General features: G+C 43.3%; 1 protein-coding gene and 1 non-coding gene across 3 annotated transcripts in view; both read left to right on the forward strand.

Annotated features, from left to right (window-relative positions):
• Window positions 1–358: 358 nt before the first annotated feature.
• Window positions 359–15,457, forward strand: part of KIAA2012 (KIAA2012 ortholog) — a 134,779-nt gene continuing 119,680 nt past the window's right edge. For both annotated transcript variants that reach the window (XM_030804180.1, XM_030804181.1), the window contains exons 1-2: window positions 359–811; window positions 1,989–2,273. In XM_030804180.1, the coding sequence (XP_030660040.1) occupies window positions 728–811; window positions 1,989–2,273 (369 nt within the window). In that variant the 5' untranslated portion in view covers window positions 359–727. The remainder of the gene's footprint in view (window positions 812–1,988; window positions 2,274–15,457) is intronic.
• Window positions 9,260–9,363, forward strand: LOC115832702. The gene has a single exon (XR_004028214.1). It is a non-coding gene; the product is annotated as a small nucleolar RNA U13 (small nucleolar RNA).

The raw sequence follows: 15,457 nt of genomic DNA on the forward strand, positions 1-15,457 counted from the left end.
AGGGGATGATGGAGCTCAGCCAAGGAAAAAGTCACAGGTGGTTTTAGGTGACCTAGATTATACCCTGGCTCTGTTAATGGTTAGTTGACAGTGACAGGCTCACATATCAGGAGAGAGGGGAAGACGCTCTCTAAAAACAAGATGAGAACAATAACAGAAAAAGTACCCCAACAAGGCCCCCACGCCATGCAACTGGGACTTGCAACCTGAGCCTGGTCCCTTCAGTGTCCATTTGACCCCTACCCCCATCCCTGGGGAATGCACACTGCACCCGGCACCCGTCTCTGCCTTGCCTGGGTTAGTTTAAGGGACTTCATTTCCCTGTGCTGCCATAGCAACCAGGAAACAACCTCCGCTCAGACGAGAAGGATGGTGCTGTGGCCGAGATCTGTAGATGCACGCGGCTAGTAACAGAGCAACCGGGACCAAGGGAAAACAAGAGCTCAGGAGAAGGGGAAAGACAGGTCGCCCAGAGAGTAGACAATCCAGAGCTTGAGGAGGCTGGCTGTGCGGTTTATTTTTTCTCTCCACAAAGACACATACTGTCTAAACTGTGTGGCTGGTTGTTATTAAGAAGCTGCTGCGAGAGGAAAAAATTTAATAAAAGGCCCTGTGTTTGTGGTCTTCTTGGACTTGCTGTGAGCTCTGGAAATCTTGAGGTGTGACCAGATTTCAGCCTTCAAAACCAAGATGGACTGCCCTTGAGAAGGGGTGGTCAGAGGGAAACATGTTCACGCTCTCCCTCCTGAGCCGGGGCCACGGGAAGCTGGGCCAGGACAAACAGAAGTTAGAAGTCTACTTTGAACCAGAGGTGAGTCCCACAGCTGAAGAAAGGCACATTTTGGAGGTGAGAGAGGAATGCTCTATGTTTCCACTTGGGAGGTAAACCATGTGTGTCTTGGTTTGTGTTGTTAGTGAGGTGGCGGGGTCACTGGAAGATCTTCCTTCCTCCTTCATGAAACTCAAGAAAATAACATCGTTTTCCTGACACACCGAGATTGCCACTGGGGCCCTCATCTTTCCCCTTGTAGCTGTCTTTGCTTGGACCAAAGGAGATTCCAGATTGTCTGGAATTTGGATGGTTTGGTGCAAGACCAGAATTTCCACCTGGTTCTAGGCAAACTGATGGCTGTTTGGTTTTTGGAAGTCGTGCTCTGCGGTTGAAATGCTGTGTGTGTTCATGCCATTTCAATGGCTTCCTTGAACTTTCTGGAATTCAACCCACAGGACTCATATTTAATATAGGTCCAAAAAAAAAAACTCGTTTTAGAAGATTTTAAAGAGGTGGCAAAATTCCCTTGTTATACTAGATTTCTATTTCACTTGAATCCTGCCAGGAATAAGAGATCTACTGGGGATACTTTGCAAATTTGGGGGTCATACAGAGATTTCCATTGTCATGGTACTTTGTCATGATATTTGACCTTTGCTGTGTTAAAAGGCATATAAAGTTTCAAAGGACCTGTATGGCCAATGGCATTTACTTACCTACAAGATATGTAACCGCTTTATAGGCCCCTAAATAGCCAAATTAGGTAATGTTACATAGCATCTGGAATGTATAGAAATTCTCCCCACGTACAGCTGAAGTGCTGGTGGCTTGGAATGCTCCTATTTAAACTGCCAGCTAGTCCAGGTCTAATTTCAAAGTTATCTGCTGCCCTTAATAATTCTGACCACTTACTTGCATACCAGGAAACTTTAACCAGCCTGTAACCTACACGCAAGCTGAGTTAATCCTCCAGCCATACGTGACTCTCCTGAAAGTTGTAATGGGGTGAAAGAGAACCATGCCCTGGGTTCTACTAATTTTGAAATGTGGAGAGAAAAGGCAGTTGCTAAGAAGAGCAATTGTGTTCTATAACATCGTGTGAACAATTCAGAGAAAATCAGTAACTAAAAAAATGCCGAAGGCTTTGCACAAGCAGTATTTGCTGTAGAAAGGTCTTCCACAGTGGCTCCGTCAAAGTGGCTGCTTTTCATTGCAGGATTACTTGAACTGGAGGTCCCCAGAAGATTATGTTCCTGTCAGCAAACCTCAAGATGAGAACAATGCCAGCCAGCACTCCTGGAGCCTCTTTCTCCCTAAAACTTTCAGCACTAGAAAGGGTGCCCTGATCCTCTACTCAGAAGGTTTAGCCATTTCGGCATGGACACCCAAAGAGAGGAGAAAAGGCCCCTGCTGCCCCAGAGGTCCCTGGAGGAAGCTGGATCTTGAACTGCACACACTTCAAGACCTCAAAGAAGCCATCCTGGCATATGGAAGGCAACAGGTAGGCAGAACACTCCCTTGGGTTTGGGAAAGGTGCTGGCAGCGTGTCTAGAAACCCAGTTGCAGCTTTGGGAATAACTTCTTGGACCCAGGGAAGGTATGAAACTCTCAGACCTCTATTTCTTCATCTCTAAAATGAGATTGACTGTACTCTTAGCCCTATCTGCTGCACACCATTGTCACGAAGCTTACATGAGATATGTATGTGAAAGGGTTCTGAAAAGCATAAAGGGCTACATTATCATCATTTTGTGTTTTCCTTTCAGTTAGAGTAACACAAAGTCCTCTTCAGCATTCAGACAGATTCAGGCCAGCAGACATTTCATCAGGATCCCTGAAATCCTGTCTCATAGCCACAAGCATCATCATCCCACCTCTGATGTTCTTGGCTCTGTGGAAATGGGAGGGAGAACATTTTAAATATTTACCTTGAGCCCTTCAGCGTCTGCAGGATAAGTTAATGACTTTTTCCATCCTGAATACAATATTAAGGGAAAACGCCTGTGCTCATTTTTCTGATTCATACTTCCTAATGTCTTGTGAGCTGTGCACCTGGACTCTGCTTTATATAATTGCATGCATCAGCCCTTTGGCTGAGGCCATAAGATACTCCGGGAAGATGTGTCCCTTTATAAGATTCTAGGTTAGAAATGGTGGGTGACTCCCTAATTTTAAAGTGTCTACTGACTTTTCATTCCCCACAAAATAAAGTCATTAGCTTCTTCTATCAGGCCCTTCACACATTGGCTTTTCTGCTCCATGTCTAGCCACATTTCCCACCTGTTCCTATACCACTTCAATCATGGATGCCATAAGGCCCCACCCATGTGATTAGCTCATCATTCCCCAACACCTGTGCCCTTTCATGACTCTCCATTTTTGCACACACTTCTACAGCTGGCAAGCTCCCACCTATCCTTCGAAACACAACTTAAATACCATCTCCTCACTGAAGCCTTCTCCCACTTGCCTAGGCAGAGATAGCCCATTGCCTCCCTCCTCTGCAGACATTCCCATACCATCATGCACTGAGCTTTATCTCTTTGACTGTCTGTCATTCCTGATGGATTAACATCTCTTCCAATGTGAGGACCATGTCTAAATCATTTCCAGAAAGAGTACCCACAAATGTCTGTGGAATTAATGACTTGGTCATGCATGATATTTCCAATGTTTCTTAGATCATCTCCCAGAATCATTGTTGGACAATTTATCACCTACCCCCATGCCAGGCAGAGCTTCCAAAAGAAAAGACTCCTCTGCCCTCTTTTCGTCTTTCAAAATAGAGAAGCTTGATGATCTTGACTGAATACCCAATGCTCTTTGCCTTAAAAATAATAAATTCTTGAATAAAAGAATACCAATTGTTGAATGCTTACTGTTGCATTATAGCTAAATATTATTTTATTTAATCCTTACAATGACCCTGTGCGATACAGTTTTTCTTGCCTCCTTTTATAGATGAGGAAACCAAAGCTCAGGGTAGATAAGTGATTTGCCCAAGGCCAGAGAGCTACTAAATGACAAGGCCAGAATTCAAATCCAGGACTGCCTACCTCACCAGGGCCTGCATACTTTGCACTCTGCCCTGTTGTTTGTGGACTCAAAGGGACTCCAGTGGTCATTGTGCCTGGTCGCGGCCTGTTTGTCTCAGATTCCCTCTGTTCCCTTCCCCTGCTCTGCTCTGCATCGCAGGCAGGTTGACCACAGGCTATGTATAATTCCACAAACATTGGTGTCCACTGGCTTCTGGTTGAATTTGCCAATGGGAGACACTGGAAAGAGATTGGAGAGGGAGAAAAAGAGGAAGACCACAGTATTTCTCCCTTCCCACTCTGCCTCAAGTGAAAAGAAGCATCTGCATTACCTCTGTGATACAGCTCTCAACAGACAGGCCCACTATGACCCCCGACTCCTCCAGGTGACCCTACCAGCTCCTCCCTCTGTCCTTCTAGTGTAAATGTGGTGCTGGCTTCCTGATGTTATTGATCTCAATGTTGCCCCCCCCATCCGTTTGCCTTCTGACCTCTCCAATCACCTGTACAACCAATTCCCTAAATTAAATTCCTTCTGTGTTTACTTAGTTTCTATTTTCCTGGTTGGACACTGAGTGATGTATAGGCTAACTCATTTAGGCTTCCTAATAATCCTGGGCGTAAGTACTATTATTATCCACTTTAAAGGTGAGGAAATAGAAGCACAGAGAGTTTGAGTGACTCACTCAAAGTCATACAGCCAAGTAAATCACTGCACCAGAATGTGAGACTGGGCCACATAGAAAACATTACCTCTCTAATATAAATCTGTTTTTAAAAAAGTGATTATTGACCAGGTGTGGTGGCTCATGCCTGTAATCCCAGCACTTTGGGAGGCCAAGGCAGGTGGATCATCTGAGGTCAGGAGTTCAAGACCAGCCTGGCTAACATGGTGAAACCCAGTTTCTACTAAAAATACAAAAAATTAGCTGGGAATGGTGGTGCACACCTGTAATCCCAGCTGCTCAGGAGGCTGATACATTTCTTTTTATCAAATATATTTTTTAAACTATGGGATTTTACAAATAAAATAAAAAATCTATAGCTTTGAAAGAGGTAGACAGTTGACCCTAGAGATCAAGGTGAGAGGCTTCGGGGAGGAAAATGGAATGGCAAACAGTGCTGCAAGTTGAGTCCACCAGTAACCACACCAGCTGTCCATTAGGGTGAGTATTTCTTTGTCCAAATAGGATAGTTCAAGAGTTTAAAACACTGCACTCAAAGTCCAAGAGCCAAAGTGAGGATGGAAAAAGGGGTAGAGTAATAGTGCTGCTCACGGAAGGATCGGTTCTTGGCTGGACTGTGAATCAAGAAACCTGCATGACTCAGGCCCCACCCAGACCTGTAAGAATACAGGCTGTCGCAGAAAGGTGCAAGTCAAGGTTTAAAGCATCTCACAGTACCTCCAGCTCTCTGGATCTGACAGCACACATGTGGCAACCTGTCTGGAGTTTATAACTCAGCATCCATCCACCCCTGAACTTTCTTGATGGCCCAACTCTTAATGGGTAAAGATAAATGTTAAGTCAAGAAATCAGAGGTCAGCATTCTTAGACTCCCGGATACACACAAATATGTCGCTTGGTTGGTTTTTTGTTGTTGTTACTTTTTAACAGAAGGAAATCTTGTTTAGCATTTCCAAAGTTGAAACCATTCTTCTTGAGGCCTTTAATTTATTCAGCTTCCCATTGAGACATCAAATAGCTATAAAACCTAAGTAATCATAATTTGGGGTAGGATAAATACCAACAATGAGACATTGATTAAATAATGTATTTAAAATAATGTGTTTTAAAATTCAGTTCACAGGACATGCCACTTCTCTGTTCCATTGAGAGATAAACAGGATTTAGATAACTATAGTAGATTTCAACCAACATTGTACAATTGTTCCTTGGTATCTGCAGGGTCCCAGGATACCCATTGATTTCAAAACCAAGGACCAAGATTGCTTCCAGGAATCCCTGAGGATACCAAAATCCAAGGATACTTAAGTCCCTTATATAAAATGGCATAGTATTTGCATACAACCTACACACACCCTCCCATATACTTTGAATCATCTCTAGATTACTTATAATACCTAATATAGTATAAATGCTTTGTAAATAGCTGTTTTGCTGCATTGTTCTTATTAGTATTATTGTTATATATATATTTTTTTTTTTTTTTTTTCTTTTTGGTAGAGACAGAGTTTTGCTCTGTTGCCCAGGCTAGAGTTCAGTGGCATGACTGTGGTTTACTATAACCTTGAACTCCTAGGCTCAAGCAATCCTCCTGCCTCAGCCTCCCAAGCAGCTAGGACTACAGACATGTGCCACCACACCCAGCTAATTTTTAAAAAATTTTTTTTAGAGATGGGGTCTCACTATGTTGCCCAGGCTGGTCTCAAACTCCTGGGCTCAAGCAATGCTCCCACCTCAGCTCCCGAAGTATTGGATTATAGGCGTGAGTCACCACGTCTGGTCTATATTGCTATTATTGTTTTTTTTTTCCACATATTTTTGATCCATGGTTGGTTGAACCTACAAATGTGGAACCCACAGATGCGAGGGCCAACTGTATTGCTACTGCCATCTCCATTATAAATTTCGTTAAGTTTAAAAGTATTGTCAGCCTTGTTCCACTGAATAGTCACCACTCATTCTGTACTGCCTAATTTCTCCCCACATCTTAATACTCGAGGCATTTAACTTTTTCGTTGCCATTTTCAGCCAATGTCCCCCCATGAAGGAACCTTTAGGTTACCTTTTTTTTTTTTTTTTTTTAGACAGATTCTTGCTCTGTCACCCACCCAGGCTGTAGTACACTGGCATGACCTTGGCTCACTGCAACCTCCCCGTCCCAGGTTCAAGCAATTCTCATGCCTCAACCTCCTGAGTTGCAGGGATTACAGGTGCATGCCACCATGCCTGGCTAATTTTTGCATTTTTAGTAGAGACAGGGTTTCAGCATGTTACCCAGGCTGGTCTTGAACTCCTGACCTCAGGCGATCCTCCCGCCTGGGCCTCCCAAAGTGCTGAGATTACAGGCATGAGCCACCATACCCGGCCCAGATAACCATTTTATCAAGTAGAAAATAATGTAAAAAACATGCCTTTTGAATTAAGTTTATTTTTCCCATTCTAACCATAATATAGGGTTTTTATACAAATTAAAAATATAGAAAAGGAGAGAGAATTATAAATTATCTGTTACCCTTTTAGCCAGAGATTAGGAGGATGAAGTTTCCTTGCAAGTTCTGATCAATAACCTGCTACTTGTTTGACGGTGTCGGTAAAATGTAGGAAGTGCTCTGGTGGCTGTCAACAGTGTTAAGTAGGCACCAAGGCAGCAAAGGGGAGAAAGAGCAATTTGCCTGCACTCCTTTTTCTGAGTGTGCTCCATTGGAGCAGGTCCTGAGATGTTGTATTTGGAGCCTTTAATAAACCTAGAAGTAGGAAAGGTCAGAGAGAAACATGGTCAACTCCAACTATGAGGTCAAAGGTAATGTCAATAACAGCTGGACTTATTGAGTGCTTAGTGTGTAGCAGGCATTTTACCTGTATAACTTCCTTCAATCTGCACAAGCCTAAGAGCTAGATGCTAGCATTACCTCCGTTTTATAGGAAGGAAACTTGGGGCTTGACATTAACTAATTTGCTCAAAATTACATACCTAAGTGGTGAAGCTAGAATTGGAGCCCAACAACGGATTCCAAAGCCCCACGTTTAACCCCTAGACAGCTTGATCTTGAAAACTCCACATGCCCCAGAGAAAAAGAAGCATCTCCCCAGCTTTAACAGTATGTTTAAAAAGTGGATCTGAGTCTTTCAACACATCCATTAAGCTAACCCTTTGTAATTCTAGGAAACCAAATCAGATTTTTATTAAAATTAATTTGGATGATAAGCAGCATTTCTATAATAAGCTATATATATGATCCAATACACTCCTGTTTCTCTAGGTTTTATGTACTTCACTCATTGGTTCCCTTGTATAACTGACAGAATATTTATAACAATGGCTGGGGCTGGGCACGATGGCTCATGCCTGTAATACCAACACTTTGGAAGGCCGAGGTGGGCAGATCACCTGAGGTCAGAAGTTCAAGACCAGCCTGACCAACATGGAGAAACCCTGTCTCTACTAAAAATACAAAAAAATTAGCCAGGCGTCGTGGTGCACGCCTGTAATCCCTGCTACTTGGGAGGCTGAGGCAGGAGAATCGCTTGAACCCGGGAGGCAGAGGTTGCGGTGAGCCAAGATCATGCCATTGCACTCCAGCCTAGGCAACAAGAGTGAAACTCCATCTCCAAAAAAAAAAAAAAAAAAAGGCTAACACTTATGTAGAAGTTAGTATTATACCAGTACCATTCTAAGTGCTTTACACTTATTAACTCAATCCTCACAACAGGTTAATAAGGTAGGTGCCTTTTTTATTGTAGCAAAATACATATAACATGAAATTTACCATTTTAACCATTTTAGATGTACAGTTTGGTGGCAGTAAGTATATTCACATTGTTGTACAATCATTACCATCATCCATTTCCAGGAGTTTTGTCATTTTGCTAAACTGAACTCCATGTCCATGAAACAGTAACTCCCCATTTCCCTCTGCCACCAGCCCCTGCAACCATATTTCTGCTGTCTCTGTGAATTTGACTATTCTAAGAACTTCATATAAGTGAAGGCATACAGTTGTATCCTTTGTGGCTAACTTGTTTCACTTAGCATAATGTCTTCACTCATTAGAAGAATGAATTCATGTTGTAGCATGTATCTGAATTTCCTTCTTTTGCAAAGCTGAGTAATAGTCCCTTGTATATATACACCACATCTTGTTTTTCCATTCTTCCATCAACAGACACTTAAGTTGCTTCCACATTTTGGCTGTTGTGAACAATGCCCTATAAACATGGATGTACAAATATCTGTTCATGTCCTTGTTTTCAATTATTTTGTGTATATACCCAGAAGTGGAATTGTTTGGATTATATGGTAATTCTATTTTTAATTCTTTGAGGAACTACCATAGGATTTTCCATAGCAGTTAGTTACACCATTCTACGTCCCCACCAGCAGTGCACAAGAGTTCCAGTTTCTCCATATCCTTATCAACACTTGTTACTTTCTGTTTTCTTTTTAAACTTTTTTTTTTTTTTTGGTGATGGAGTTTCACTCTTGTTGCCCAGGCTGGAGTGCAATGGCATGATCTCAGCTCACCGCAACCTCTGCCTCCCAGGTTCAAGTGATTCTCCTGCCTCAGCCTCCCTAGTAGCTGGGATTACAGGCATGCACCACCACACCCAGCTAATTTTGTATTTTTAGTAGAGATGGGGTTTCTCCATGTTGGTCAGGCTGGTCTCAAACCTCAGGTGATCTGCCTGCCTCAGCCTACCAAAATGCTGGGATTACAGGCATGAGCCACCGTGCCTGGCCTTAAACACTTTTATTTGATAATAACCAGATCCTTTTGTATTTCATAAGCATGATGATTGGGTGTTCACATGCATGTGTGAATATGCCACCCTCTGAACCTTGTTACAACGTCAACACATTACCTGTCTGACCTGAAAAAATTTTTTTTTATTTTATAATAGCCATTCTAGTGGGTGTCAAGTGGAATCTCACTGTGGTTTTGATTTGCAGTTACCTAGTGATAAATGACATTCAGCATCTTTTTATGTGTGTATTGGCCATTTGTATATCTTTTCTGAAGAAATATCTATTCAAGTCCTTTGCCCATTTTTTAAGTGGGTTGTTTGGTTTTTTGTCATTGAATTGTAGGAGTTCTTAGATATTCTGAATAATTGGTTCATGCCTGTAATCCCAACACTCTGGGAGGCTGAGGCACGAGGATCACTTGAGCCCAAGAGATCGAGGCTACTGTGAGACATGATCACACCACTGCACTCCAGCCTGAGTGACAGAATGAGACCCTGTCTCTGTCTCTCTTTCTCAAAGAGAGATATTCTGGATATTAATCTCTTACCAGATACAAATTTACAAATATCTTCTCCCACTCCATGGGTTGCCTGCCTTTTCACTCTGTTGATAGTGTCCTTTGATGCACAAAAGTAGGGAGGCTGAGGTAGGAGAACTGCTTGAACCCGGGAGGCAGAGGTTGCAGTGAGCCAAGATCGTGCCACTGTACTTCAGCCTGGGTGACAGGGCAAGATTCTGTCTTTAAAAAAAAAAAGTTTTTAATTTTTATGAAGTCCAACTTTTCTATTTTTTCTTTTTTGCCTGTTCTTTTGATATCATATTCAAAAACTCATTGCCAAACTCAATGTCATGAAGCTTTTCCCCTATGGTTATAAACTCCAGGGGAAAACTTTTCTAAGAGTTTTACGGTTTTAGTTCTTATGTTTAGGTGTTTGCTCCATTTTGAATTAACTTTTGTAAATGGTGTAAGGTAAGAGTCCAATTTCATTTTTTTTTTTTGCATGTAAAGTATGTACTTTTGTCATCCTTATTTGACAGATAAGGAAACTGAGGCACAGGTGAATCAAATAATTTCCCTAAGGTCACACAGCTAGTGAGTCATCAAGACAGGATTCAAATCCAGGCAGATTGAGCTCTCGTAGGACCTGGAGCCTAATTTTTGCTGCTAGCAATCCTAGTTGTACCTTTACATTTATGACATATGGCTGGTCAAATCTTTGATGCTGAATGGTTTGGTCAGGGATCAAGCCTTGCTACAACAGTGCGTTAATGAGAAAATTCAGACCACTTCACGACTTTCTTCTTTATGGCCTGGTATCCAGGAACATACACTCACCAAAGATAGATAGGAGAGAGAGTTATCATTTGCACAGAATCCCAAAAATTAAACCTGCAGAGAAAGGGCTGGCTGAGAGCAGCAGTGTTTGCACGAGGCTGATCAAAGTCAGGCTGGGGATGGAGGATGCTTTCCAGGCACAGCTGCAAGTGGCTTCTCTCCCCTCCCACCCTGCCCCCACCTCTACTCCAGTTGCACTCACCTGGCAGCCCCAAGGCTGGCTCCAGTCACACATGCACAGGTGCAACAACAATGAGCAGTCACCCTGTTCTACGGTTTGGCCTTTGCCAGAGAACACTGACTCCAGCAAGACAGACTGAGGGCTAGGAGATGCCAGCTGTGCCCCTCCTGAGAGAAGGACTTCTGGCTGGAGCAGGCAGCTCAGAGCACAGGTGGTCAGCAGTAAAATGCAGACATTATTGAGTTTTTCCATTCAATCGAGCCAACATCTGAGTAGTTAGGAACTGCCCTGGGCCTAAAACAGTGCCTGACACATAGCAGATGCTCAACAAATTGTTTAATGACATATTGATTACAAGGATGTGGCCAGGGGGGCGAGGGGGCTGTAACCTCTACCCACCAGGAGTGCACAATCTGGTGAAAAGAGGCCAATTTGTGCCCCAGTGACATTTTGATACAAGGCAGTCCATAAGAGGAGCGAGATTATGATTTCCTAACAAAGAAGGCAGAGAGTGTGACTGCTTCTTACTGGGCAAAATCTAGAGCGGCTTCTTGGAGAAGGTAGAATTTGAGCTGAGTCTTGTAAAGATAAGCAGGGTGAGACCTTCCAGGCTTAGGTGAGCAGAGGCCTCTAGGGGAGAAGGTGCAGGGGAGGGGAAGTCAGGGTCACTAGCCAGGCTCCCTGCTGGAAATATACCTGGGGAAGTGGGTGGGGCCAAATTGTGGAGGGCTGTGCCTGCCAGTTCTGGGATTTGGGGGTTTCTCTCTTCACGCTTCTGCTGATTCCTGCACACAAACGCTGGGCCACCCTCTGCGGTATGATGGCAGCTGGCTACCTGGGCCTTTGTTGCCTTCTTGGGGACTCTGGCTCCCTGCCACCCCATATCTGCTGGGCAGGAGCACAAGCCCTACCGTCTCCTTCCATCCTCTGAAAACCTTCTGTGGCCAGCACTAGAGCAGGTGGACAGGACAGCCAGTGCGGGGGAAGGGACAGGTACACGGGAGTCCCCTTCATGCCTCTGCATTCAGAGACCTGATATGCATCAGGAAGGCAACTGGCCAGAGCAAGTCCCTCATTAAAGGAAGCACTCATGGTGGAATGTGGATAACAGGCCACCCCGTGCACACTAATTACTCATTGCAGAAGAAACCTGAAGCTGGGATTGATTGGCAAAGCCGAGGCAGGCCTGAACAGTCTGAAACCATCTGTAGCCAGCCTCCTGCTGTCATGTTTATTTTCCTCTTCCAGAAACTCCCTCCCCAGCTCCCTTCTGTCTCCTTTTATATTTTAGAGTGACTTTTGAGTGGGTAGTTAGGTCTAGGATAACTTTAGGGAAGAACTAAAGAAATATGCATGAGAAGAGGGTGGGTGCCAGAAAATTAATTAATTTTTAACAGGTTTTCTATTTAGAAATATAATCTATATTACAGAAAACTTGATTTTATTCTTTTAAAAAAAGAGAGAGAAGAAAGAACTATTTGTAATCTTATGCCCAGCACCCTAATACTCCCATTATTGGCTTTTTCATCTATTTTCTTCCAGTCTTTCCATCATGACTATATACAGGATATGCTTGTATGAGGTTGTAATTATACTATACATGCTTTCTCATGTTTTGTTATTTTCCACTGAAAATATTCTTCAACAGGTTGGAAGTGAGTTAGTAGATTTCACCCTGACTGGTATCCTCGGTTAGCCCTAAGCAGGCCTTGGGCATCCCTCAGTGCTTCAGTTTATCCAATGAGATGGGACATTATTAACCAACTTCACAGGCATAATTTGAGAAGTTATTAAAAGAAACCAGGAAACTAGAAAAAAACTTAAATAGAATGTGGTAGACAGGATGTCCTGCCAAAGGTATCTATGTCCTAATCCCTGGGACATGTAAGGTTACAGGGCAAAGGGAAATCAAGGTTGCAGATGGAATTAAGGTTGTCATCAATAGATGGCCTCAAAATAGGGGTATTATCTTGGATGATCCGGGTGGGCCCAAGGTAAGCACAAGAGTCCTTAAAAGCAGAAGAAGGAATCAGAAGGAATGATCAGAGAGAGGGCAGCCTGAGAAGGACTCAGCTTAATGTTGCCAGCTTTGAAGATGGAGGAAAGAGCCACAAGCCAAGGAACGAAGGTGGGGGTGACCTCTAGAAGCTGGAGAAGGCAGGGAAACAGATTCTTCCCTAGAGCCTATAGAAGGAACTCAGGCCTGTCAGCACCTTGATTTTAGCCAGTGAGACCCATTTTGAACTTCTAACCAACCTCCAGAACAGTATGAGAATAACATATTTATGTTGTTTAAACCACTAAATGTATGGTAATTTGTTAACAGCAGCAATAGGAAATGAATACACCAAGATCAGCTTCCAAATCCTAAGCAAAAATATATGTAAATACTCTAAATTCCAGGTCTAGGATTCCCTAACTCTTCTTGGCAACTCCCTGCATCATGGTGCAAGCTTCTCAGTAAAGTTTCAGAACCAAACTGGTGCTTCAGAAATGCCCACTAATGGCTAGGCTCAGTAGCTCACGTCTGTAATCCCAGCACTTTGGGAAGCCAAGGCAGGCGGATCACGAGGTCAGGAGTTCGAGACCAGCCTGTCCAACATGGTGAAACCCCATCTCTACTAAAAATACAAAAATTAGCCAGACCTAGTGTTGGGTATTTGTAATACCAGCTACTCGGGAGGCTGAGGCAGGAGAATCACTTGAAACCAGAAGGCAGAGGTTGCAGTGAGCCGAGATCACACCACTGCACTCCAGCCTGGGTGAAAGACTGAAACTCTGTCTCAAAAAAAAAAAAAAAAAGAAAGAAAGAAGGAAAGAAAGGAAAAGAAAAAGAAATGCCCACTAATGAGAAACTGCAAGGGTTCCTGTCCAGACTCAAACAGCACATCTTGCCATCCGCACAGGGGCCACAGCATCTTGGAAGATGCTGGTCCTTACTGCATTCAGAGGAAAGTCAGTCAAAGCAAAGATTCACAGAAAAGAAATGAGGTTCCAATTCACCCAGAAAAGGCCTCTCGTCTAATGGCTCCATATTTCAGGGTCCAACGCAGTGCCTGGCATATAAAAAGTACCCAACAAATATTTATCGTATGACTGAGTGAAAAAATGGAGTGAAAGTGTCATTTAGCTTCCACCATCCTCTCTATAATTCTTTCTTTCATGTCCTCTGGGAAAAGCCTCAAGACCACATGAGACTGAATTTCTAGGCTGTTTTTGCACTTGAAGTACCTGCCACATAAACTTTCCAGACATCAAGGAGCAGGTGATGCTCTATGTTTGAATTCTAAGCATTCATTTAATTCATAAGTCCCCAAGGAGTAAAGCCAATTGAATAGTAAGCCATGTTTTCTTTTATCTTGAACCTTGAACCCATGCACTCTGGCCCTAAATCTAGAGCGCTTTCCCAGGCTTTCTCACAAGCTATCTCCTTCCCACTCTGCTGCTTGTGCATTTTGGGCCCACTTGATGTGATTTTATTAGTTATCAATCCATCTTAATCATCCCCTTTTTTCCAGTGCTTGTTTCCCACCCCTTCAATCTGTAGCAGCTTTAAATCTGTTGCTCCCATATTGTATCCACGTATCAGAAATACTTTTGGCTGCAAGCAACATATTTCATGATTATCAATGGTTGAAGCTGGGGAATCAGCAAACACTGCTCACTGGTCAGATCCTGCCCACTACTTGTTTGTGTAAATAGAGTTTTATTGGAACACAGCCATGACCATTTGTTTACATATTGCCTGTGGATGCTTTTGCACTACAAGGACAGGTTGAGTGGTGGCAACAGAGACCATATGGCCTGCAAAGCCGAAAATATTTACTGTCTGGCCCTTTATAAAAAACCTTCCAGGCTGGGCATGGTGACTCAAGCCTGTAATCCCAGCACTTTGGGAAGCTGATACAGGTGGATAACTTAAAGTCAGGAGTTCAAGACCAGCCTGGCCAACATGGTGAAACACTGTCTCTACAAAAAATACAAAAATTAGCCAGGCATTGTGGCACATGCCTGTAATCCCAGCTACTCTGGAGGCTGAGGCAGGAGAATCATTTGAACGTAGGAGGCAGAGGTTGTAGTGAACCAAGTTAGCGCCACTGTACTCCAGCCTGGTTGACAAAGCGAGACCATCTCAAAAAAAAAAAAAAGTCTGCTAACCCCTGATTTAGGCAATAAAGAGATTTAATTATCTCAGGTAACACAAAGTGGAGCGGCAGGAGTTTCATGCTTGCCCAGCTGCTCGCCAATGCCATTAAGGACTCAAGTGCTATCTTTTCCTTCCACCATCCTTTGAATGTTGGTTTTTCTTATTAGGCTTGTTAGTGCATGTTCACAAGATGGTCCCATACTTTCAGAGGTCACATCTGGGTTCAAAGCAGAAGAAAGGGGCCAGCGAGCCATCCTTGCACAGCCGTTCCTTCTCTAAAGAAACAAAGACCTTCCAGAGGCTCCCAGTAGTTTCCCCTTAGTTTCATTGGGCAGAGCTAGGTCCCTTGGCCACCCTGAGACGCAGTGGAGTCTGGGAAAGCAAGGCCCTCCATGTCTGCACTTTCCTGGATTCAACCAACCAGGGATCGAGAATATTCAGGAAAAAAAATAACAATCCAAACAAAAAAAAAAAAAGTATAACAACTATTTATACCGCATTTACATTGTATTCAGTATTATAAGTTGCTAGAAACAATGTAAAGTATAGGGAGGAT

Source organism: Nomascus leucogenys, chromosome 22a, assembly GCF_006542625.1.
Source record: "Nomascus leucogenys isolate Asia chromosome 22a, Asia_NLE_v1, whole genome shotgun sequence".
Classification (NCBI taxonomy): domain Eukaryota; kingdom Metazoa; phylum Chordata; class Mammalia; order Primates; family Hylobatidae; genus Nomascus; species Nomascus leucogenys.